This window comes from Conger conger, chromosome 13 (genome assembly GCF_963514075.1).
Source record: "Conger conger chromosome 13, fConCon1.1, whole genome shotgun sequence".
NCBI classification, from domain to species: domain Eukaryota; kingdom Metazoa; phylum Chordata; class Actinopteri; order Anguilliformes; family Congridae; genus Conger; species Conger conger.
This window is the reverse complement of record NC_083772.1, coordinates 30,034,100-30,061,239: the sequence shown is the minus strand read 5'-3', so window position 1 is coordinate 30,061,239 and position 27,140 is coordinate 30,034,100. Positions and strand designations below refer to the sequence as shown.

The following is a 27,140-nucleotide window of genomic DNA, read 5'->3' as shown; positions in this document are numbered from 1 at the left end:
AGTATGACTGGGATGGAAAGGAAGGACAGAGCAGTGTTCTCTGACTCACCACCTGATTGGCTGACAGTGAGGTTAATGATCAAATCCTTTATGTTAGAAAGTGAGGGGCTGTGAGAGGCAGCTGGTTGCTAAAGGCTTGGCTCTGCTAGCTTGACAAGGCAACCAGGCATCGAGTTCCACCCCCAAACCTGCTGTCTTCACCCCTCAAATCAAACCCTCGAGCCAAGGTTCATCTGTGTGCTACTGGATGTGTGTTCTTTCATACTTATGCAGAAGAAAACAACACTTCTCTGTCCTCTGGCTCAAGAACAAAACACTTGACTGAATACAGAATGGTGTCTGAAGACTGGGAGTCTAAGACAACAATCTGTATCATTGTGAATTGTTGTGTCTATGTTATGGGTTGTTTACAGTTGACTTAAGGTCAAAGCAGCTTTGGGTCTGATGTATTCCTAAACAAGCTCTCCCTTGAATGTTCTGCATAACAATGGCTCATCTGCCCACAGTTCACCCACAGGGCAAGGATTGCACAAAGGTACACCGTGCTATGCAGGGGAATAACATTAAAGATTTTTATTCATAACTTCAAATCATAGCAAGCGTTGCAACAGAGAAAGAGAAAAAGTTTGTTTTCCAAGTATCAATCATTCCAAAAAAACAAAAAAAAAACAAAAAAAAGCAAAACAAGATTGCTAAAAGAAAGAGAGTGAGTTTGTACAGAAAATGAAAGCGCTGGGGGAAGGAGCCTAAGGAGAGCTGCCTGAGGGCCGGCGGCGGCTGGCTGCAGAGTGCAGACCTCAGGCCGGGAGCTGCAGTGATTCCAAGGAGGTGATAATGCTGGTGCTCGAAAGTGCCTTTGGCGTTTGGTTTTCAGGCACCTTCAAAAAGTCTTCCGATTTAAAACCATAATCTCATGGTCAGATTTGACGCTATAAAAATAAGGACATTGTTTAACTAAGGCAGATGGACGGGAATGAAAACAGGTCCCACAGCTAACTTCAAGAACCACATTGTCTTGAGAATTGAAATCACTGCTGGCCTTTAGAACTAGGGCATCTCCTTGTTTGCTGTCATTATATGAACTGATAGCTCCACACCCTCAACCCCCCCCCCACCCCCCCCCCCCCCCACCCCACCCCACCCTAATAACCCCTACTGTCACATACCTCCCTTGCATGCACATTCAACTGTCAACTAAAACAAACAGCCAAAGTCACCATGCACATTTCAAGATGCATTGCTCATTCAAGCAGACTAGTATTTCAACATTGTCCTGAAAACCCATTTTCTCAACTGAAATCAATCAACAAGGTGCTCTTTTTCCACTCAGAAGGAAATCATTCTACAGTTGACCTCTTGCAGAGACTGCCTCCTGCTGTTACTCTGTGCACACCTGGACATGCCCCTCTTGGGCCAGGACAATGGGAAAGAATGAGGATTCAGGGCAGTCTGTTGTGGATGGAACCCACAATGAACCCTGCAGAACAATTCAGACTACAGTTTTTCCTTTCCTGAGCAGAAAGAGTATCTGTGGAAAGGAAAGTAAGATTGGATTCTCTGTATTCTCTTTTCTTTCTGGTCACAAACCAAAGATGCAGAATCAACTTAGATGCTGTGAATCATAACCCCTGTAGTCTGTGTGAGAGGTGGTTACTGCTCCAGGATTAGTACCTAGGACTATAACCACATTTAAGTGTGTTTGTGTATGTTTTGACAGACATTTTAATGAGGGAGCAAGTATGTACATTTGACTTGCCTTGGGCAGAGAGGGAACAAGACCCTAGATCATGTGACTTGTTATCTGGCCAGCCAAGAATCTGAAAACGGCTTCCAAAATCAGCCACGACAACAAGCAGGAACACTGAGGCTCCAATGAAAATGAGAGACAATTGAAATAGTGCTAGCCCCCTACCCACAATTACACAAACAAGAGGGCAGCTATACCAACAGGGTGACTGAAATACATTTTCAAACAGCAATAGGTGTAGGAAAATGCAGATTAAATGCTTGCGTATGTTTTGTGTGATGAGGCTTGTGGGGCCCTGAGCCTGCAGGAGTCTGGCACCTCCTTCAGAGTGAGAGGACTCCGTATTCAAACTGCTGTGTGAGAGGCAAGTCGGAACCTGCTGGGGAACACTTCCCTGTTTAGCTCTTTCTCAGAGGTTGATGGGATATTTTAATTAAAGACTCCGGCACCGACAAAGGCTAATGTAAGTTAAACATGACACTCTGTGAATCTGTGAAAACAATGCATATCTATAAATGCACTCTGTCAGGCTGATTTTGCTCGGCTGTGTAACGATAATGCGCAAAAAGGCAGTAGGAGGCTAGTAACAAAATTCCCTGCTTTGCAAAAGAAATTATAAGGTAGAGTGGGGACAGTTGCTGTGTGTGATAGTTTTTCACCCCCTCCCTCATGGATATGCAAAATCTCTAGCACAAGAAAGATTCCCCAAGACACAGGCATATGCACAGAGGCAGGAAGTTAGGAACCGCCTGCAAAATCTCTGCCCAATGTCATTAAATACTTGGGGCACTGATCCGCCATAGGACCTCAGTGTGGTGCCAAGAAACCAATAAGCATTTGGTTTACATTTTAGAAAGAGGGATCGAGCAAGCCAGCGAGAGAGAGAGACAGAAAGAAGGGGCGCTTGTAAAGGGAACGGGGAAACAAAGACAGCTTGAGACAGAGCTCTCTTTAGCTGTGTGATTCATGATTCCCTGTTGCCAGTGGATCTCATAATCACAGCTAATTGCTTGACAGCAGAGGTAGTGCTCAGCCGTCCGTCTGTTATGTAATAGCTCAGAGGCTCTCTGTTCCCCGGAGCTCCCAAGAGCAAGGTTGCAGCAGCACTCGTGTCTGGCCTTGACTGTGAAAGTCCTACAGCAAGGTGCTTAATATGGACAGGACATAGATGCAATTCATAAACAAACACTGACAGACAGGTGCACTGACAGTCCCCTGTACTGCCCTGAAACACTGTCAAATACATTCTCCTTTAGGCCTGACTGGCAATAAACATTTCCACCCTCACACCCTGCTACCCAAAACATTTACTGTAGCACAAACATCGTCACCCTCAAACACAGCCGCACTGAACGGAATAGTTCAGTATGTGGAACAGCATTCAGCATTAAAATAAATGAAGGAAACTGCTGGAGCTGAACTCTATGGAGACATTTTCAATGAATTACCAAAATCGCCTCAAAAAACAAACAAAACTATCTAGACCTGGCTAATGTGGCATGTTGAGAAGGATGGATGTGGGACATGAGAAAGGGGAAAGAGGGGGATGAAGGCACATCATTTGAAGTGCACCTGAGTTAGACCGACTCTCTCTGCAAGGCCCACCCAAGGCCAACGACCACACTTTCCACTACTCCTGCCTAAAAAAATATGTATTTTATATGCATTACAAAATCTATATACCTATCCTCGACATCACATGGAGATCAGCTGTCATGTGACCAGCGGACCAGGGGTTGGGCTGCACAGGAGAGTCAGAGAGCAGTCTGCACAGGGCAGCAGTGCCCTCGTAATGCCCAGCAGAATGTCAAATGCAGATTATAAACACGGTTGAACAGGAATGTAGTCTGTGTAATTAAAATAAAAGGTCAGCCAGGCTGGTCAATGTGCTTGCTATATTGTGGTGCTGTTTATCTGTGTAATGAGCCATGCTATATTTGCACTTTGCATATCTAAGGCAAAATATTGAAATAAAACCAACAGAGAATCCAAAGTTGCTTTCCTGGTCATGACTGTAGTCTTTACCATTTCCCAAGGAGAAATGAGTCCTGTAGCCCTTTTGAGGCGTCCTCAGGTCTAATACACACAACTTGGCATGCTGATATTCCAGGATCTTGATTGGTTCATAGCACGCCAGCAAAAAATACTGTGCAATCCATAGCTGTGTGCGATGCTAATTCGCCATAACCACACAACAGATAGCATTATTTTTAAAGGGAACAGAGCTATTGTATTGTTATTCAAACTTTGTGGTCTGAGGCCTGTCAAATGTTTAGAAACCGTTAAAGTTGGTATTCAAATCCTAGACAGATAGGATCATCATCGTCATTTGAGTCCACAGGCCCAACCATTCACATAGCAATCGGCATCTATACAAATTAGTACTGCTTACAGAATTGAAGCCTTCCAGGTTAGCAGTGAGGATTTAATTGCAGGCCAAGAACTCTGTTGTAGGTGGTATTTCCTGAGTTTCATGGTTGACAGTCTCATAATTTAACCAAAAGCAACATTTGTCCTAAAGGACACAGTGGAGAAAATCTGACTGAGTGTGTGATTTTATGTTTTTGCTATGCTATAAGTTCAACATCCACTGAGGTTGCAACTTTTCTTTTAAAACTTGTATGTCAGCCTTTTGTTCCCACTGTAGTAAAAAGAGACTTCAAAAAACAGCGAGATAGAGAGGGAGACAGAACTCTCAGAGAGACTGAACGAAATACAAAAAAAACAAGTGGACGAAAGGATCAAGAAACTGTGATATGGGAGCAGAGCAGTAAGAAAGTGTAACATTTTGTAAGGAGAAAAACAACAGAAAGTAATTTAGAAAGAAATAGAAATGCTTGCAGAAAAGGACACGTCAGAGAAAATAACAAACAATATCACAGTATTCTCTTTAAAAAATTCAGATTTTTTTTCCATTTGTTTTTTTTCCATTAGACCATATCACACAGTGATAACAGAGAGATGAGAAACCTACGGCCACATTAGCTTCGTGCAAATCACGGACACAGCCACGCCGCACAGTCAAGGAGATCAAAGCATGACAACGCATACAAAAATATAGAAAATCTGAGACACAATTCACCTCTTCTCCACTGCATCGCTGAAATCTAGTATTTCTGTTTTTTGTAAATTTTCCTAGTTTTTTAACCAAACCTTGCACTTCTAGCACTGAAAGGTGACTTCAAGAACATTCTGTTTTTTAAGACAGCCGTGGGAGTTCTTACTCAGAGAAATTCAGGACAAAAAACCATCTCCCCTCAACCCCTCAGGTATATGTTCTCATGATCAGAATCATAATAATTATCATAACATCATGTTGAATGATAGAAAACTAGTACAAGAAAAGCATACCCTTATTTCATTAGTCTGTGAGAAATATATTTTTTTAAAAGACATAATCTTGTCAGTTTAAGAACATTCCAGCATTTGCTTATAATTTGTAGTGACAGGTTAATAGATTGGCATACTCAGCAAGCCATGCCATTTCAGGAGCTGTAGTCTATCAGGCAGGGAAGGGGTTAGGATGCCTTGTTTGGATTTCCATTGAAGACAATTTGGTCAGTTGGAGGGGGCGGCAGCATGGGAGGAGGACCAAGGGGGCGGGGGGGGGGGGGGGGGGGGAGGACAGGGAGGATGGGGTTTCATAACAGCGGGAAATACAAACTGTGCTCAAGACCACATCAGCCCGCATGTTCATTCCAGCACTTGCAATACATGCAAAAGATAGTTTCAGCTTTTTAAAATCATTCTTGTCCATCAGTTTTTGTCCCTTTTTTTTCTCCTCTGTGTGCCGTTAAGCCGTTTGACCAAACCCACAGGCGACCGGTTTGTGCCAAACACAGAGGCTGCAGTCCATCCCTCCCACTGCTGACACAACGATTGTTTGGACGCCGCAACACAAAAATATATAAATACATCGCAACCAAGCAGGAGAAGGGGAGGGGAAGAGCGGGGAGGCGGGGGGGATAAGGGAGGCAAACAGAGCGTAAGAGGGAGAGGAAAGAGGAGATAGAATGGGCAAAGATCAAAGGAACATGCCAAAAAAGTTTAAACGGGGAACCTTTAGAGGTAGAGGAGTAGGTAGGTTTAGGGGGATGTGAGGGTGATGCAGGGAACAATAAAAAACAACTGAAATAAACCCTGAGGGAGGGGAAGTCACTGCCCCTGCCTCTGCCTCCTCTGTCCTTCATCCTCCTCCTCCTCCTCCTCCTCCTCGTCTTCGTCGTCCAGAGACACCACCCCGGAGGAGGCCACGTCGGAGACCTTCCTGCGGCCGGCGTAGCCCGGCGGGAGGTCCCGGCAGACGCTGTCGTAGTCCTTGCAGGGCAGGTCGTCCTCCTCGGCCGGGGACAGGAAGGACTCGGAGTAGGACACGGAGAAGGAGGAGTCGTCTCCCCCGGGCCCCAGGCTGCGGAAGGCGCAGTCCCCGCCGGCCCTCTGCAGCCGAGCCAGCAGCTCCTCGCCCCCCGCCAGGGCGCCCAGGATCTTGGCGGCCAGGTCCGCGGGGGTGGCGGGGGGGCAGCCCAGGTCCCGCAGCAGCGGGTGGTCCTCCAGGCTGCACAGGCTGGAGCGCAGGGTGTCGGGGGAGCCGCCCGCCGGCCAGGGGTCCGGGCTGCCGTCCGCCTCGCAGGGGCCCCGGGGCCCGCGCTGGCACACGTGGCTGTGCAGGAGGTCCCGCAGGTAATGGGGGTAGGCCATCGTGTCTGAGGGTGCAACAGGCAGAGGAAGGCTTTCGTTCATTTCTCTGTTCATTTTCCTTTATGTAACCACGGAGACAGGTTGAGAGCAGGTGCCCTCTTTGATAAGAGTGCTGAATGTACACGTACAGTCCCCTCCAAAAGTATTGGGACAGCAAGGTCAATTCCTTTGTTTTTGCTATACACTGAAGACAATTGAGTTTGAGGTCAAAAGATGCACATGAGATGACTGCGAATTTCAGCTTTTATTTCCTTGTATGTTTATGTAGATTTGTTAAACAACTTAGAACATATCACCTTTTGTATCTGACCACCCAATTTTGGATTTAGCCAAAGTTAGAAAAGAAGTTAGAAAAGATAAACCAAAATGAAGACCAGGAATTGTCTTTAGGAGAAAAGCAAGCCATTTTGAAGCTTAATAAAGAGGGCAATTGAGCCACTGCACAAGCATTAGGAATAGCTTATACAACAACTTGGAATGTCCTGAAAAAGAAATAAACTGCTGCCTTACAGGTCGGCCAAGGGAAACAACAACAGCTTATTGACAGAAACATTGTGAGAGCAAAAAAAAAGAAAACCCCCAAAATATCAGTCAGTGACATCAGAAACAATCTCCACAGGGCAGGGGTGAAGGTATCTCAATTAACCATTCAAAGAAGACTTAGAGAGCAGCAATACAGAAGCTATACCACAAGATGCAAACCACTCATCAGCAGTAAGAATTACAATTTGCAAAGAAGTACAGAGATGAGCCACAAAAGATGATGAGAACAAGGTTAACCTTGTTTGATGCAGTTATTGCAGGTTATGCAGTTATTGCAAGCAAGGGATATGCTACCAAATATTAAGTATTAAGTGTAATTTACTGAAATGCTCTCTGTTCCAATACTTTTGCTCTCCTAAAAATTGGGTGGTCTGATTGCAAAGGTGCTATGTTCTATGTAATTTAACACATCTAGGTGTATATACCAGGAAATAAAAGCTGACATTCTGAGCTCTTGTCTTGTGTTCATCTTTTTATCTCAACCCCAAATGTATTCATTGTATTGAAAGAACAAAGGACTGTATATAAAACAATTTGTAAATCAAAAGGCTTCATCAGTATAAGAGGATACAGGGTTATAGGAGCATCGCACAGCCACAATGGTCAAACACAAAACCCCAGGAAGTAAACAAGCAGCTATGTGCCACTGAGGACTGCCAAGAGACACAAGTGCACTTTTGAAAGGTTTTTTTTGTCAAAATTTGTTATCAGCAGACAGCAGAGAGATGTACAGTCAACTAAGCCGGCAATCGGAAAAGTGGGCCCACCCTCCCACACCCTCTCCTCTCGTCTGTTGCAGAGGAATCAAATTAAACTTTCAGGAGGGATGAATGGTGGAATATCAAATATCGCCGGGGAACAAAAAATGTTTTCAGAGCAGGAAAGTAGGGCAGTGGGACAATATAAGAAGCTCCAACCGCTTTGGGGGGAGGGGCTAGTTTGTACAATAAGGAGCTCTGTGCCAAATGGTGCACTGAGGGGCACACCACTCTTTAAAACCTCCACACACCAGCTCCTCTGTTCCCTTTTCTCTATATGGAAAACTGGCATGGCACTTGTCACTTGTCCTAACCTTGTGACCAATCAAGAGAGAATGAGATAGAGAGAAAGAAAGAGATAGAGTTTGAGTTTGAATGGAGGAGACAGATAATAGATACATGAATACAATCCAATTAACAGGTTGTGGAGGGCCAGAGCCAATTTATGAATCTAATGATTAATATAGGATTCCAATTATATGCACACTCTCTCAAACACACATGCCCACACACACACACACACACACACACACACACACCATACATACCAAAAATTAGTCAAATAATTCAAAATGCTTTAATCCTTAAGGCAGCAGTAAAACTCAGATTATTGTTTTTTAATAAATTTAATCTATTTTCACCAGGACATTGTATCATTGATCAGTGCTTGCATGATCAATACATGTAGTTGGGTTGTATAAGTATATATTATGTTTGAGTGTGTACATGTGTGTATGCAGGTCTGTGCAGGTGCTCACCTGTGCTTTGGGTGGGTTGGGGGGGCTCGTTCGCCGGGGGGAAATCCTCATCGTAGGAGTCATCATTGGAGTCGTCGCCATCCACGGATGACCACGCTCGCAGCTTGGCCTCCGCGATGGCGAACTGCTCGGCCACACCTGACAAACACATATCACTCAGTGCTACACACATGTACACATATCACTCAGTGCTACACACATGTACACATATCACTCAGTGCTACATACATGTACACATATCACTCAGTGCTACATACATGTACACATATCACTCAGTGCTACATACATGTACACATGTCACTCAGTGCTACATACATGTACACATATCACTCAGTGCTACATACATGTACACATGTCACTCAGTGCTACATACATGTACACATATCACTCAGTGCTACATACATGTACACATATCACTCAGTGCTACATACACACGTGTACACATATCACCCAGTGCTACATACATGTACACATATCACTCAGTGCTACACACATGTACACATGTCACTCAGTGCTACATACATGTACACATATCACTCAGTGCTACATACATGTACACATATCACTCAGTGCTACAGACACGTGTACACATACCACTCAGTGCTACATACACACGGGTACACATATACTCACATACACACATGCTCACCCATGCACATACACACACAGACAGGTGCTCACATTGATCATCTGCCATCACCTGTGGAATGGCTCGGTACTCTAACCCCGGAGGCCAGGTGACCGGGGCCTTTATGACTCACACAGACCTCTGCCCCGGGGGCCCTGCCGGGAGCCGTCTGTAACAGACCGCCGCGTACGGAGTGGAGCGAGGTTCCTGTGCGTGTCAGGGGACCTCCTCCGGCCTGTTCCGCCGTGCCCCCGGGAGCCGGAGGTGACTCAGCGCTCTGTGCTCGCTGACCGTGACCGCGCCGGACGCGACCGCTCAGGACAGACGGTCGCGGATGCACCCGGGGCGTCGCATGCTCTCACCTTCAGCTGCACCCGCTTCCTCTCTCCCTCTCTCCCTCTCTCACTTCCTCTCTCTCTCCCTTCCTCCCTCTCCTGCTCTCTCATGCTCCAGTTCATCAGTGCCCTAAAGTTTTCACTCATGCATTCATTTATTGATTCGTGTAGCAATCTGCTCATTCTCTCCATTCATCGTTACACATCCCTCATCTCCAGCTGGGCCCTGGGCTCCTTTCATGCCTTTTACAAGTAATCAAACATATGTCGACGGCATTTCATCCGAGGCCAGGGCTATTCAGCCCTTCAAACATGGCAGACCTCCAGAATGGGACTGGTTTAGAACTACAGACACAGAATGGAACTGGTTTAGAACTACAGACACAGAATGGGACTGGTGTAGAACTTCAGAGACAGGGTGGGACTGGTTTAGAACTACAGACACAGAATGGAACTGGTGGACTCTGCAGGCAAAATGCCATCAGTCAGACAGAAGGAAGCGGGAGTTCTTAAACTGACTCCACATACCGCGCAGAGCCAAGAGTTCAAGAGGACACCAACGGCTGGGCTGTCAGGATGCCTGTCTCTGGCACATTCTCACTCACGCAGCCCTGCAGGAGCCTGGAACTGGGGTCAGTTACTTATATCCTCCACAACTGAGGCACTGACCCACCGCACACCGGTATGACCCAGCAGTGTGCACAACTGACAGTGTGGTGTTTTAGCCTTGTACTGACAAAAAAGTAGAAAATATTTTGTTTTCAGTTATTGACTTATTTTTTGTTTTTTTGCAGTGTATGGCCAAGGAAGTCAGGGGCTTGTTTCAGGAAAGTCGATGTACAAGCTGAGATCTGGAAGATGTGATAGATTGCTCCAGCTCATTTAGAGAGCTTCACATAGAAATTGCAGTTACAGGCCACAGATGCATGTCGCAAAGCGCATTCATCTAGCCAACCTGTAAATTGGCAATTGTTCTTATCCCCGTGTATCGTTTCGGTTTCTATCAAACTGCTTTATTTGGGCTGACCATGGGTGTCAGGACCCAAGGCTGTGAGGGGTATCTAGGGGGTGGAAAAATTTGGCTTTCAATAACATTCAATTGGTATAACACATTGCAGTATTAAAAGGTTATTATGAATATTATTTTATTTTAACTATTAGGTCTCCCCAATAGGCCTAACTAAACCTATAGTAATACTAGGTATGCTATTTGTAATACTCAAATTTAACCTGCACACTGTCATCTAGAAGCCATCAGTAATATCACGTGACACAAGTCACAGCAGCTCCTAATGCAGCTGTCATGTGGGCTCCCAGGATTTTTAACCACAGCATTAAATACAACTCATCTAATGGCAGCCTTTTCTACACACAAATGTGTGTTCTTTCTCACTTGGGAATACACACCATCAAGAGCACCAAGGACTTTTGGGAGACGACATCGTGCATGAAGGTTGAAGTTGAATGAACTGAGTGAAATGAGTATTTAGGATGTGTGGAGCTGTGTGTGCCCTTTACAGGCAGAGGCTTGGCTTATTCCATGGCATTATCCCACAACCCCCAGAAAGCTGCAGGTTGCCAGGAAGCGCGGGGTTATTAACCCTTAATCACAGAAAGTTTATAAACTTCCAAACAGGAAGTGCACTTAGTGTACTTTCACTTCACTTTCCATAAGTAAGCTTAGATAACAGATTTAAAATACTTAAAAGTAATTTGCAAATGGCATACTTGAAGTATAGCTTCTTTAAGTGTGGGCTACTTAAAATTAGAAAATTGTGTTTAATAGACTGATTAAAATGATACTTAAAATATACTGAACAAAAAAAGTTGATGTAATTAAGTATATTTAAAAAAACTTAATGCATTCTTTTTGTTAGGGAATACTGGAAGTGAGACAGGTGAGCCATGCTCCTGTTGGTGTTTGGCCTAAGATCTATAACAAGACGGTTGTATCACTTCGTGCAGAGGCAATCTATATGAGACTTGCTCTATCAAAAAGTCGCATTGGCCCCAAATTTTTTTGATGGCACTGAAAAAAGAGGAAAATGTATCTTTTGAGAAAAACGGGAGAGTTACGTGATGCTGGGAGACTAACGAAACTCCGGGGCTTTAACTTGTCATCTTATGTATAAACCCTTTAAAACTATATTTTTACTCTGAACATTTACTCCTTACATTACAACATACAGACCATGAAAGCAAATACATTAACCTGTAGCCACGAGCACAGCTGATGGGGTTGTTTGTGAGCGGCGAGCATTCAAGCAATGAATGTGTTACTTTTTACATCTTGCATTTAAAAGCTTAAAAACTATATTTTACTCTGAATATTGGCATTAAGACATGTAGCTTATAAAAGCCAAGATACAAAATGAAGATATAAACCTAAAACAGACGAAAATTAATATTTTTACATAAACATTGATTTATGTGAGATTGGCCATCGCGACTGATTATGAACGAGCAAAATTATCTACATTGTGGGCAGCTTGGTGCGATCACAGAAGATTTTTGGAGCCTGCTTCCATCCCCACATAATCAAAGGAAATGCCATACTTGTAAGGACAGAACTGGATCTGCAGGAAGCCTGTAGTCGTGGCACTTTTTCATGTGCGATTTGCAAGCGATGCATTTTCCTGAAACGTGTTTTGGCGAGATAACGCGATCTCCAAGTGAAAATCCTCACAAATCACAGGCCCCGACAGAGGCATTTTGAAACCCTAAGTGGACATTGCGTTTGCCCCCTCGAGCGAAGAAAATAATTATCCAGATCAGCGTGAGGTAAGTAGATAAAACATGATTCAATGCAAAACGGACTCTATCACTACTGGACAGCCCCAAATGGACCTGACTGGAATGGACAAAAAGACACTCTGACCCGGACTCGAAACAGACTGGATCTGCTTGAATGCACAGAAAATCTGGAAAGTGTAACCTTTCAACTTTCCCATTTTTAAGAAAAGTATTCTTCTCCCTAATGTATGCATTTATGACCATCTTTACCTAAAAATATGATTTAATTAATTGAATGGACAGCAGCTTTTAATGGTTGTTACCAAAAGGGCTTGTTACCAAAAGGTTGCAGGTTTGATTAGCAGGTACGACACTGCTGTTATACACTTTAACAATGTAGGTAACATGAATTAATGCAGTATACACTCAGCAATCACTTTATTAGGTAGACCTGTACATCAGCTTGTTAATGCAAATATTTCATCAGCCAATCATGCAGCATGACGTGGTCAAGAGTATGTTTCTCAGACCTAATGTCAGAATGGGGAAATTACCATGGAATGATTGTTGATGCCAGACAGGGTGGTTTGAGTATCTCAGAAACTGCGGATCTCCTGGGATTTTCACGCACAATAGTCTCTAGTGTTTGCAGAGAATGGTGCGAAAAACAAAACGAAAAACAGAGAGTGGCCAGACTGGTCGAAGCTGACAGGAAGGTGATAGTAACATAAATAACCATGCAGTACAACAGTGATATGCAGAAGAGCATCACTCAACGCATGAAACCTCAAAGTGGATAGGCTACAGCAGCAGGAGTCAAAAAAAGAAACGAAAAAAAAGTCTGATAAATACCTAATAAAGTGCTCAGTGAGTGCATATCCTGCTGTGTATAAATGGATACAAAAGTCACACAGCAAAAGCTGTGTCTGGATAATAGCGTCTGCTAAACGCTTAATGTGATGTAATGTAATGTAATACAGTCGGCTCTCCCGGGCATAAAAGAAGGCAGACGGCAGCCCCGACCTGAACTGCAATGGCAACTTCAAATTCTGGACCCAAACCCAGTTGGCTCTCGGGTATTTGGCTCCCGCTAAACCAGTGAAGACCTTTAGGGCTGTGTATTTGCTGCCTTTTACTGCTTTTATATTTTGGAAAGCCATGTGTAAATGTACACAGATTAGACAACTAATGGACTAATTAAGCCAGGAGCATTTTCTGTGGCGAAAGCTGTGTGTACACACTTGAGGATGCGAGTTTGACACCTCTTTTCTGAGCAGGGCCACTGTCCCATGTATGGCCCCTCAGCAGTGCTGTGGGGGCCCCCGCTTGCTCAACGCTTATGTACAGCGTGTTACTGAGCAAGGGGACAGGTGGGAGGGGGGGGGGGGCAGAATGAAAGAATAACACTGTCAGCAAGATGTGCAGTGGGACTGAACAAACTGACCTCGAGTAACCCTCAGAACGTAAGTGCACAGAAACAGCACCGTCATGCCACAGAGGGGGGAAACCCACAATGCTAATTAACCTTGGGAGCCTGCAATGCAGGGGACGGAGAGACAGAGAGAGAGAGGGCCCGGCAGTAGACAGCCAGTTCACTGATTCAGAGAAAGGCAAGGAGAGAGAGGGCCTTGGGCAAAATCATTGAACCTAAAATGGTACACCTCCCACAGCTAGGACGATACGCTGGGCTCAGTCCACAGCCAGGCTGATGGAGGAACGCACCTGCGGCGAAGCGGGCCTCCTGCTCTCCCTCGCTGAGGTCGGAGTACGAGTTGAAGTCGGACTCCAGGGCGGCGGGCGAGTCGGTGGGCTTGCACCAGCCCTTCCACTCGATCAGGTGGGCCACGCGACCCTGCGCCATGGCGGTGGGCTTGGTCACATGGTCCTTCACAACCTGGGAGATACCTGAGGGGGAGAGAGAGGCGTGGAGAGGACAATGATCCCACCCGCAGTGTACGTGTGTGTGCGTATATTAGTAACTGTGTGTGTGTGCACGTGTGTGTGTCTGTCGGTGTGTGTATTAGTAACTGTGTGTGTGTGCATGTGTGTCTGTATGTGTGTGTGCACGTGTGTGTGTATTAGTAACTGTGTGTGTGTGTGCATGTATGTCTGTATGTGTGTGTGTATTAGTAACTGTGTGTGTGTGTGTGCATGTATGTCTGTATGTGTGTGTGTATTAGTAACAGTGTTTGTGTGTGTGTGTGCACGTGTGTGTGTATTAGTAACAGTGTTTGTGTATGTGTGTGTGCATGTATGTCTGTATATGTGTGTGCGCGGATGTGTGTGTGTGTATTAGTAACTGTGTTTGTGTGTGTGTGTGTGCGCATGTGTGTCTGTGTGTATTAGTAACTCTGTGTGTGTGTGTGTGTGTGCATGTATGTCTGTATGTGTGTGTGTATTAGTAACAGTGTTTGTGCATGCATGTGGGTTTCTGTGAGAGAGAAAGAGTGGAAGAGAGCAAGAGGGAAGGAGGGATGAAAAGAGAGAGAGAGAGAGAGAACATGTGTGCATTTACCGTGTAGTGATGACCGTGCCAGTGCTGCAATCTCTTGAATGGTGAGCGCTCTTCTCGATTTGGGCAACATCTTGACAGTGTCTTCAACATTTACCTGTAAAGGACGGACAGACAGTCAGGTCCTCTGACTGTGCCAAAAACAAGGTGAACGTGCCACACCCCAGTGACACTATGGCATGAAGGAAATTAGAGGAACACAGGAAATGCCCAGATGATTTTACTCGCCTGTGTAGAAGGTGAGTAAATCCTAATGATATGTTATTGCTGTTCAATATGCAGAAGGGCATCAGAAACACACAATCACTGCTACAAAGACCTTATGCACACTCACTGGACTACATACACAGGTTCCCATGTCTCTAGTGCACCCTGTGGATGAAGAAGACTTTGCAAAAGTGTATTTGGTTGCCAGGACCCCACGCTGTATCTCAGGCTAATGCAGACAGCATTTTCCTGCACACAATGATACATAAATCACTGCAATGCTACTGCGAGACAATATCACTTATGGCATCAAAGGGAGGCACAGCAATATTGATAATCCACCCAGCTTCTCTTGTCTCATCGTTTCTTATGTTTCCCCATTGTTTTCTGTTGCTGCTTTGCAGATTGTAAAAGAATATGCTGTGTCGTTGGGGGAAACGAGGGGATGCGCTGCAAACTGAGAGCCCAGCACATGCACCTGGCTGCCACATGGCCAAAGATTTTGGCAAGCTGCTAACTGTGGCAAAGAGGAAAAAAACAAACAAAAAGCTATTGAACTAGTTTGGGTATGGTATAGTATTTTGCCAATCAGCAGTGGACCACCATCCCCGTTCTGTAAACTCACACTGGTCTGCAGCTATTGTATCAATTTGAAGTAAGCTTTTGTTTTGTATTTCTTTTAATAGACTTCAATCACGTGGTATATGGATCTTGTTTATAATTATTGTCAATTATTAGACACTAAGCCAGGATGTTTATCGTTTATTCATGAGAGTAAAGCATTAAGCAGGCACCGTGACACAGTTTGAGGTACGCGATAAATACCAAAAGTATAAATAGCCAAGGCCCCAAGCCGGATGATATGTCTCCGTGTTTATGTCTGTCATTGATCGCAAGGGAATTCTCGGAACATAAAATTCCCACGGGTCAACTGAAACACCTACAATACGTTCCGTTGCCCTACTGCCACACTATGCGCGAAAACAGAGTCACTCATTTAATGAAAAGTTGACGTGTTTGACCTTACAGCGCGTAGACGAAGTGGAAAATCTCCCGAAATAGCGCAATTCACGCGGTCCAGTGAATCTGTTGAATACAGAATGTAGCTATTGACGTTATCATCGTTCGGTCACAACAGGCTCTAGGTTCATAAAGTCTGTGGCTTGCAATAGCCTATCGTTCGTTAACTACCCCTACGCCAAACACATTTCGCCCCTTTTCCCAGATAAAAAAAAATAAAAAAATAAAAAAATGAAATGAGAATCAATAAATCTCTCAAATAAATCCACCGACACCAGTCCGTCACAAAATAGCAACACGTCCTAATCCATAATGCAGCATATGAATTAGCTCACTATGACGGCAGAAGCGAAATAAATAAACCCAAAGTCGATATAAACATGAAGCAGTCCGCTGTTCAAACGTAATTCTATAAAGAAGTCATAGATGCCATTTGCATGGTCTAGGTAAGACCGTGTCGTGGCTGCACAATAATAACGGAGAAGCGCGTGGATGCAGCAGACCGCGCGAAACTGGAAGAAAACATACACTACAGGTTTCAGGTCCTGGACAGCTCCCGTATTTCCATCAACATCGGCTAATCCGCAATCAAAAGTGAATACATCTGCCACAAACTAGTTTGCAAACAATAATGGAATTACGACGTGCATCATCACAGCATAAAGACATGCTAATTAGCAAATACATCTGATATTACAGAAACGTGATACCACAATGCCTTCTTCCGTGACAACGCCCCTCGCTCTATCAAAGAAGAGCAGCCTTTCCATATGAGGAAAGGCACATAGCGTATTCCACTTCACGAACATGCTCGTGCTTTTGCAGCCCATTTGCTTGGTAGTGCAGAGAAACGGATCTCAGTCTCCCAACTTTCCACTAATGGTGCATTTCTATAGCAACCGGTCACCATGGAACGATTTCTCTCAGGATACGCAGCGTGATTTGCGGATGACGTCACATGCACCACTTTCGATACTTACTGCTGCTTGCTGCAACCTTCTTTTGCCTCTTCCTGCCTCCCACGCATCGTAGTTTCAGTCTGCCGAACATTGAGCTCCGGTAAAACCTATGAGCTTTGATTAGTAGCCTATAGACGCATAGCCTATTACATTGCAATGCTTATTGAACAGAAGGCGGTAAATCGGCACGCGTCCCCTTGTGATTCTGTGAAAAGTACCCCACTATGAAAGCAAATCAATCAACGTACACGCTTCGGTTGCGATCCTTAAAAGAGACCTTATGGTAATCAAGCATATGGCCCAGGTTGCTAAACTAACTCCCGATATAGGATTGCTACTGGAGGCTTTCATTAGGATAGTGCGCTCGCAGCCCTGGTGCCAGGAGGAAATCCTGCGGTCGCCAATCAGAGCTGCTTATTTTCTAAGGAAATGTTTTGTAGGCCTAATTTAGATATTACTTTTCTGCTAGTGGATTTAATTATTATTACTATTATTAAATAAATTTATTGGCAATAGTGACCCAAAGCGAGCAACAGTTTTGTGTTTGTTACCACTTGTCTGAATCACATGGTAGCTTAGCAAGACCGGTGAATTATTTTCCAGACTGGTCTAATATCTAACTAGGTTTTCATGCGGACGTTGGGGTTGTACCCTTAGGGTTTATTGTGTGTGCACTTGTGCTATTAAACTGCCTTCAAAGCCTCAGCGTAGACTATATGCGTACAAGTTATAATGTGTAATTTTAATGCAGTTCAGATTACGGAACCCTGTGCGGGATATGCGTGATAATGTAACCTTTAAGACACACAACTTCGCAAAAGCGAGGTATAGGAGGTCGTCCAACCATCCATATGTCTATATTAGAGCTATTTAATTCCATTTAGTTGAAGGAAAGAAGCATTATATTCAATAGCATCGAGATTCCGTTTGAAATCCGCATTAAAAATTAATTGCTAATTACTTTGAATGACTTGCGAATAATTAGAAAACTAACTGGTGGACATTTAATAAAAGCAGAATGAATAACCCAATGCGAAATCACTCCTTAACGACTCGTATAGCTTGGTTAATTAGGTAATTATTAAACCAGGAAAGGTTGAGAAAATAATTTTCTGCTTCACATACTGAATTACAGAGTTCCAGGAGAAGTCTATTGAGAGCTTCTGTCGACTTTGATTATTTGGTGACTCTTGCCATACATCATATCGCGTTTTACACGGAATATGCCCGAGACAGGCCGGGAACACTCCGTCCAGTTCCAACAAAAGTACAGACATAGGCTTACACATCTCATGTATACATGGTTTTTGGATGCCTAGTTTAATCTATAGCGTATATGCTCTATTCTACTTCCAAGTTTGGGTGACCGGAAGCAGGCCTATATAATTGGGCAGTGAGCTAGCTCCAAACACAGAAAAGTGAAGAAATACGTTACTACACCGGTATTAAGAAACCGGTTTTTTTTTTCTACAGATTTCATGGTTTGGTTATTCTAAAAATCGTTATGCCATGAGAAACAGATATAAATGTGAATTGCAAGCTGGAATTTTGTTCTGTGCCCAGGGGAATGGATTATGGAAACGGGGAGATGTGGGTCAGACCGAAAGATCAGCACCTCACAGTGGTCCCAGTTTTCTAGCAGCGCACGGTGTAAAAGTCCCCGTGCCAAGCAGGTCCGAGTGTTCCCCGAGAGCGTGAGATCAGAAAAGGAACTCTCTGGGCTCCAGTCCACGCGCAATGCACGGTCGACGGGCACTGTGATAGGGAAAGACAAAAACGCCATCGCCGCTTTCCTCCTCACAATTCATCAAGCCACCAAGTACACACAAATAATATGTTTGATATGTTTAAGGACGCTCAGCAAGCTTTCCATGGTAGCCCAGCCTCACCATTATTTTTAAGGACTCAGGACGATACAGCCTCAACAAGTTATTATTCATTTGACTCACATGATAGAATTATGAGCGTCAAATTTTAATCTCATTTACTCCATCAAATCAAAGGGATCAGATTTCCTCTTCAAGAAGATACACTGTGTCCCGTTATATATTGTCGAAATGGTTGCTTGTTGGAAAGAGGCTGGGTCCACGTGAAGGGGTACCATGGTAGGGTATTTCATTCGTGCGGGTGCAGGTGGCCTGTGCATTCATGCTGTGCCATGCGGACAATGTGCAGTGACCTTTTTACGCGTTGTGCTGGAGCGGGAAAGGCGCGGGTGTCAGGAGGTTAGATGTACACCGCCGACATTTGGTTATCGAGGCTCGCGCCTTTCATACTCTACGTCAACACTGAACAGCTTTCGATAAAAATTCAAATTTCTTATTTTACTAAAGTGCATAGAATAAAGAATACACCAGAATAACCGAAATTTATGTTGGCCTACTGATGAATATATGCCATTGCGCGCTTTTGGAAGTAATCTCGCTCAAACGTGAGAAAACTCTCTGATTCGACTAAACAAGCCTAAAATAAATATTAAGCTTCACTGACTACAACGAGTGACATCATCTCATAGCTCGCATTCGAACCCATTCCGATAGGATAATATAATTATGCGAGTTGTTCCTCTGCCCTACGTTTTTCGGCGTGTCAGGCAAGTGTGACTGATGTGAGTAATTGTTGAGAGATGGACAGAATTATCTGTCAACCCGAATTTCCTATCCTTCGTTTCGTGTGCCACCATCGGAGTCTAAGCCCAGCTTAAAAATGACAGTCTTTTCCACCAGCACATGACAAAATAGAATAGGTAGTCGTGGAATGAAGGGTCATAGTCGTGTACGTTTCTTAGCTGAGGTGGTTTTGAGTCCAGATAACATTTTTACGCTGAAGTTGAATACAGTGAATATAATAAAAGTATATAGCGCAATACTGAACAGCATGATTAGTTAGTTGTTTTGCATGTTCCACAAGTCAGAGCTAAAATATGTGTATGCCAACTAATGTAACCCATTATTCTGTTGACTACATACAGGATATGTAAGCGACATACACTCTCAGTATTTTGTACTCTTATCGCATAGTCAGTCTACTTTATGAAATAAATTAGAAATAGATTATAAATAGAAATAAAAATAGAAATCAATTTAACAAATTATTCAGAGTGTTTATAGCTATAATAGCCTACATAACTACATAAGCTTATCTTAACTTGGCCATGCACATTATCAAAGCTCAGAGTAATATGTTAATCGCGATGAAACTCGTTAGTATAGCTCTCCACCTACTCTGTTCCAAATGATGCTGTCATTTCACTTGTTTCAGTTACATTGAAGTTTACTTATTAGCCTGCGTGGATACGTCATCTCATGCCATTTTAGTACACAATTAATTAAACTCGAATCCAAGTTGGCCTTGCACCATAGCAATTGGCTTACAGTTCCTATGACCGGTCTCAGAATCTGATCCATACTATTCTACTGGGTATGAAATAGTTGCCTCTTTTTTGCTCTGATCACTCACCGGCGTGAAGATTTAATTAACGGCCGAGGTGAAATTCTCGGGCAATTCTGTAAAGGATGTCTAAAGGGATTTTTCAAAGATCGTATTGTTTGGTGTCCTGATGGATCCTGGAGGTGACCAAACAATCTGTGTTTGAGGGTGACTATTTTAACTGGAGATACATTTTGTCATGGACCCCCTTGTCAAATGTCATTTCACAACATTTCACAACATTTGACCAATGTTGATATGCAATGGTTAAACAAATAGCCTAATAAACGTTTACAAGACCGGATTTTATCTTACGGATGAGCTCGTGCCACAGCACACCTGCTGAGATCCCCTACACCTCATTACTCGCTATGGCGGCACATTGACCTGTTGCTGAAATTGTCCGATTTAAAATGAGAAAATCAGGAGGCCTTAAAGGTACAAATAAAAACCACTATTCTGTGCCACTACTGAGTACAGTCAATATGTATAGCCTTCGTGGACCAATTTGTTCTGTCAATATAGCCTAATCAATGAAGCAATGTTCTGATGTGCGATTGTGTGGAGGTGATATAGCTCATTTTTATGATGTTGCTCTTAATCTTATTGGATGCATACAAATAATTGCGCACAACAATTGATAACGACTGAACGTAGCATTAGTTTGATAGACCGCCGAGAAAGATTTTAATTTCGCTTAATGAAATATTAATATCGTGTTGAAAGATCAACAAGTTTACGTCGAATCAGTCGGTCTCTCTCTTTCTCTCTCTCTCTCTCTCTCTCTCTCTCTCTCTCTCTCTCTCTCTCTCTCTCTCTCTCACACACACACACACACACAAACACGCCATCATAAAAAGGACGCGAGATGCAATGTCAGGGATAAGTGCTCATATGGAAACGGGTAAATTGTAACACTGTTGTTTCGAACAGCAACCATGTGTGCCCGTAGCCTACTCCAATGGTGCCATAGGCATATGACAGACCAATCTATGAACTGAGGTAAAGTTGATTTCATTTGACTTTAAAAAATGAATATCGTATAGCCTATAAATCAGACTTCCCCTTTCAGTCAATGCTCATTTTTCTATGCAAGGTTTAAGAAGCGCACAAAGCAATGCAAAGCGTTTGACAATTTACCTTACGATTCGGATCGAACCGTTAAAACGACTTAATTCAAGCATAGTCTACATCATGCTGCTTCATCCTATTTACGTTTTAAATGGCAATGCCTGACGAGATCTCGTCTGCATTCATGGTTGTGTATTCTTGCACGTACTTGCGCGTTTGTCTGTATTTGTTTATTTGCCTAAACGGCATAAACGGCATTTGACTTTTGCTTGGGTGCACTGCTCCGAAGCTCTGTCTTCTAGTTGTCATAGTAACAGCACCGAAACCGTTGCAGCGCATCCCTATTTCCCCCTGCCCGTCTGAGAAGACTAATGAAGAATAACGGTAATTGGGTCAAAACAGCACACAGTGATGTCATTGTGACGGGAGGGTAGAAAGGGGAACGAGAGTGTATTGTTTACACCAATGACCATAATGAGCTCCTGAGATGAAAAGCTGAAAAATAAATGAAATGCCATCTTCCGTCACCAGTTGAATACCACACTATTCCTTGGCAATATGTTGCAAATACATGGATTGTAGGCCTAAGTAACGCTTAATTCTAAGCGATTGTTTTTAATAAGGCACAATCAATCAAAAAGACTATTCTTAGTCGAAAAGAATGTAGAGGACAAGAACAAGGAATCTAAAAAAAACATCTTTCAACTGTTTGTTTTTCTCTTTGAAGCAAATGTCCTTCAGTTGAGGGCAATGCACCCAACACCTAAAGTAAAATGACTGTATAAAGCACATATTTCCCCAGCATAGATTTAAGCAATGGGATTTTTTTATTTTCATGATTGTTGGCAAATCAAATCAAGATCTAATTATCCTTCTAATCAGCACTAAATAAACATGCTTACCACAAAAGTACACGATGTATTTAACAATAATAGCAATATCTGGTGTAGCATAAATCTATAATGTGTCAACATTGAGAACAACCTCCATTGTGTTTTCAAATGTGTGTATTTCTAAAGGGCAAGTCAAACAGTGATATGGAACCTTCCTTCAAGGCTGTCATTCGTTGTCTGTGTTCTCAACAGTCTTGAAGACAAATACATCATAAATAATTAGGGAGCGGCAGTAAAAGGTTGGCGATAGAAGTGATAAAAATAAATCTGTGGTATTTGTCGAGGCTACAGAATAGCTAGGTGGTCATATTTCATGTTTACTCGTGGGTACAAGCGTGTGATGTTGAGAGCGCGATGAATGTGGAGGAGCGTGTGATTTGTCGCTCATCCAAGGCCCCGTCAAATTAATCACCTCTAAGAGGGAGGGAAAAGATGTGTCAAGAGGAAAGACGGCGAGTAGATAAAAAGATCATCATATAAAGATTAATGGATAGATCACTGGCAGAAAAAAAGTATGTAAACAACAATCGTAAGATTTAAAAAGATTAGTGTTTCAACCGAGGAATCCTAATCGCTTTAAACGCCAGAGCTCTCATTTTGTCTCATTCAAAAATATGTTACGGATAAAAATATGCAAAATATTTATTTTCATTTGATTTATTTTGTTTAGAAATCGATCAATTAGACAGCATGCTATATGTTCAGTGAAGTATACTGTTTACATTGTATACTAGAGATACAGTAATTCTGTCTTACCTTACAGCTAAAATTGGTCATTGTAGTCAAAAGCATTGCGCCTGAAAAGCGTTTGGTCACAAATATGATCCCAGCCGTGGCAAACACCGCAGCCTGATACCCGAGACGGCAAATCAACTTTGCCCAACGAGGCACTACGAAAACCAAGAATTAACACTCTCGAACTGATACTCCAAACACGCAGATGCTTCAATGGTTGTTTCTCGGTGACTGCGTCAACAGCACTAAACGTTTGTTTACATTTCTACCCTGCTTAAAGCCACCGCAGACACTGGCGCACGGCGCGAGCCTCCAGATTCATAAGCTCCATCAGAAGGGTAAATTACCCGCAGTCTGAAGGAAAGCAGCTCTCACTAGGAGCTAAGCCAGATTAATCATAAACGCAAATTGCTGTAAACGGTACCCGTGCTTTGAGGTTTGAGCGGTACCCGTGCTTTGAGAATGTAACTGAGCAAAATCAGTCTTACCAAGCTGGGTTTTCGAGGCGATACAGCCCATTATCGTGGTGTAATTGCTGTCTTTTAGTTGGAAAAATAACCTGTTTCCCGTCTGGAAATGTATCTCTGCGTACCTCATCGACTTGTAGTCCCTTTCTCTCTTCCTCTTTCCCTAAAGGATTCCCGGTGAGTCCTGCAAGAAGATCGACGTGCTTGCTCTGAGGCCGGAGAAAAGTCCTGCCACTTGATTCTTGTGCTTTGCTTGAATATATAGTTCTGCTTTTTTCTATATTCTTATAATTTACACTTTTAGCGGCTTAATTTCCATCCCAGTAGTGATTTGTGCCCCTCTAGCCTGTTAAACTGAGCCCCCACTCACGCTTACGACCACGTCACCGGAGGAAAGATCGATGCTTCTGTTTCAGCACTACTGCCGGTGGACAGCGATTGCCAAGACGGGATCAGCAGCAGCATTGGCTTCGCGCGGGGAGGTTTCCTTCTACAGCCCGGCAGTGAAGCTCACACACACCAGCACGGGATCTAATCTTTGACAGCCCCACGTTCTGCGTGTGCTCTACTATCGCTGGTCCTTGAGAGGCGAACGAGCAAGGCGCATCGGTCCAATAACTATGTGAAAACTAGCTATATAAATCAGGTTTCGGTTTTTATTTTTTTTTATTGGGAGCGGAATCGACCCTGATTGGTTAAAATCACAGAATAGACAGACCTACAACAGCAACGAGAGAGAGAGAGAGAGAGAGAGAGAGAGAGAGAGAGAGAGGCGGGTTTTGTGGGAAAAATAAATTAGCTGCGACTAATGTCAATTTAAATAAGAGCCTCCGTTCTCAGACGACACACGGGGGTGGGGTTTCCCCTATTGATTTAAAAAACATATGTAACAAGTATTACATGAATGATTTGTGCGCAGTGTCAGTGACTTCTTCGAATAAATCATTTTTACATGTATACACTTTATTAGGTACACCTGTACACAAGCTCGTTAAAGCAATTATCCATTCAGCCAATCACGTGGCAGCAACTCAACGCATACAAGCATGCAGACATGTTAAGAGGTTAACTTGTTGTTCAGATAATACATTAGAACGGGGAAGAAATGTAATCCAAGTGACTTTGATTGTGGTCTGAGACTGCTTGAAGTGTCCTAGCCATGAAAAACGAGGCTTTACAGAAGGTATTATAGTCTATAGTATTATATACTATTTTAATATCACGACATCTGTGACTTGGTCTTGGTCACTGCCTGAAATGATAACGCTTTGCCAACTTCCGGCCTATATCATGGACATAAAAACTCGGACTCATTCTAGCCCCAGAAAGTCAGTTAATTGTAAGTTTGTTAGCCAGTTTTCAGCCCAGTTCATGCTGAAAATGACACAACGCCATTATCCATATCTACAAAGATAACACACGAGCACCTCTTCCCCGACTGAAGAATAGCTGGATAAATCTTTTTATTAACCTGGTATGAATAAAAAGCGTAAAACAGAGTAGTTAATATCTCCTGGGTTATCAATTTACAGTTTGGCCTCCGTAATACTGGCTATATTGCCGCGCAAGTGCATCGATAAAAAACAGGGACTTAAATTACATACAGAAAAGATATTTTGCTGAAGCCCAGCAATTACGAAAATTCTGCTGCACAAGTGAAATAGATTTATTGTTAGATTATAAGCCAGCCCTTGAAGAGAGCGTCGGAAATGTAGTTTCATGTAATGTGTGTATCAGATGGACTCCTATAGCCACACTATATTCGGTAGGTGGTAGATGTTAAAGGAAAGGGGCCTAGCTGAACCGTTACGTTAAATAAATTAACACCAGCGGGTGAATTGACCGGCGTGCTGCCGTAGCCCACAACTTTGTCCTTGCTGAAAAAAAAGCGGTATTATAACTGACCTAAGGGCGATAACAATTACACATTACGATGCGAAGAGCTTTAAAAAGCTGCTGGGAAAGATTGCAAGACGCATCCAAATGACCTGGAAGGGCACTCCATCTGACAAGTGGCGTCATTGTGGTTGGAAAATAATATCCCACTGCAATTACAGTTAAAGAACCATAGGCCTACTCGGTTTAGTTCGCCTTCTCTATTTCAGAACATGTTTTGACACTGACGATAGACTACTGAACATCCTAAAGATCCGGTCTTGTCAATACATAAGATGCTTGAAGAGAATATCCTTGTGTTGTCGCGACCCCTATTGGTCAATTTTGCAATTTTGTAAAAAACTGAGACATTCTGTTTCCATTTACATTACATTAATGGCATTTGGCAGACGCTCTTATCCAGAGCGACGTACAACAAAATAAAGGTAAGAGATCCCTGAATAGGAGAAACATTTTACAGTCCTTCATGCTAAGCTTCACAAGCTACGCAGCTGAAGGCATAGAATATACAATAAGGTTTACATGCCATGTGTTGAGGTTGGTTAACCTATACACCAGTCCATTAATCTTTCTATGATGATAAGTCAGTAAAATGCTATAACGTAAAGTGCAATAATCATTTGTCAAGCATGAGAAAAAATAAATCATAATATTTTGAATGAAAAGGAAAGCCCTTCCACCAGCTGAGAAGTAGTGGATGGGATGTAGTAGTGGATGGGTTGGAGTAGTGACGGGTTGTAGTAGTGGATGGGTTGTATTAGTGCTGGGTTGCATCCCATGATTTCCATTCTGTCCCTCCTCTGCAAACCTGGTGTCACACTCTGGGCTGTTTCCTCTTGATGGAGGAGATGTACAGACCAGCAATGATCAGGCCTAGCCAACAAACACAAAGCACAAAGGATAGGTTAACTTAGACCTAGCCCACGGCTGTCTCTGTTTGCCCATTAGTGTCCTCTTGGAAGACACGCAGGCTGTACCAGGGAGTAAGGACCCAGGGTATTAATGAGGAGACAAAGTGTGATATGCAGTGTTGGCTGTGATTTGTTTCTCCAGCCTGTATCGTTGTGCAGATGGTGTGATGAAACCCTGCTCTCACCCTGTACGCTTTGTAAACAGAATTCTCTGGAGATATCTGATATAAGTAACATTGATGAATGCCACTGACTCGTTGCATGAATATAACCTTGTGAGTAGAATGTCTAGTGAAGGTGAGGGGATAGAGCAGCAGAGGGGTGCTGTTGTAAAACTCTCTGTTGAGACTGAAGATCTCTCTGGAAACACGATCATGTGCAGTGCATTCCCCTGCAGGCAGGAGGGCCACACGTGATACAGAAAGCCAGCACACAGAGCAGCCAGCTGCTGAAACGGACATACACACACACGCACGCGCATGAACACCCACACACACGCACGCACACGCAACAGTGTTACCCCAGAAAAGGTGCAGGTAAATTCACTTGCTCCTGGGTTTATTAAAAAAAACATTTTCAAACAAATGGATTTATAAAACATATTATAACATAACAGAACGTAACAACATAACATAACATGACATAAGGCAATGGCAAGAACAGGCCATTCAGCCCTGCAATGCTCACCTTTTCCTACCCCTAAGGGTACCTACTGCCTAAATTGCCTAAAAGCTAAATAAAATCTAACACCGTATCAAGCCTGGGTTTGAAAACCCCCAATTTATAATATATTACAATTGAACAGTCAAACATTTTTTCAACATACTATTTTACACTTTT

General features: G+C 43.3%; 1 protein-coding gene across 2 annotated transcripts; it reads right to left on the bottom strand.

Annotated features, from left to right (window-relative positions):
* Positions 1-1,141: 1,141 nt before the first annotated feature.
* Positions 1,142-24,107, bottom strand: fam131ab (family with sequence similarity 131 member Ab). 2 transcript variants are annotated; one of them, XM_061216247.1, is made up of 5 exons: positions 23,619-24,107; positions 14,716-14,809; positions 13,923-14,105; positions 8,505-8,642; positions 1,142-6,450 (listed from the first exon to the last, which is right to left on the bottom strand). In XM_061216247.1, the coding sequence occupies exons 2-5, from the start codon at positions 14,783-14,785 to the stop codon at positions 5,903-5,905; spliced, it is 939 nt and encodes a 312-aa protein (XP_061072231.1). In that variant the 5' UTR covers positions 14,786-14,809; positions 23,619-24,107; the 3' UTR covers positions 1,142-5,902. The 2 variants fall into 2 exon arrangements, with proteins under 2 accessions (XP_061072231.1, XP_061072229.1); XM_061216245.1 differs by lacking the exon at positions 23,619-24,107 and adding an exon at positions 23,048-23,255.
* Positions 24,108-27,140: the final 3,033 nt, after the last annotated feature.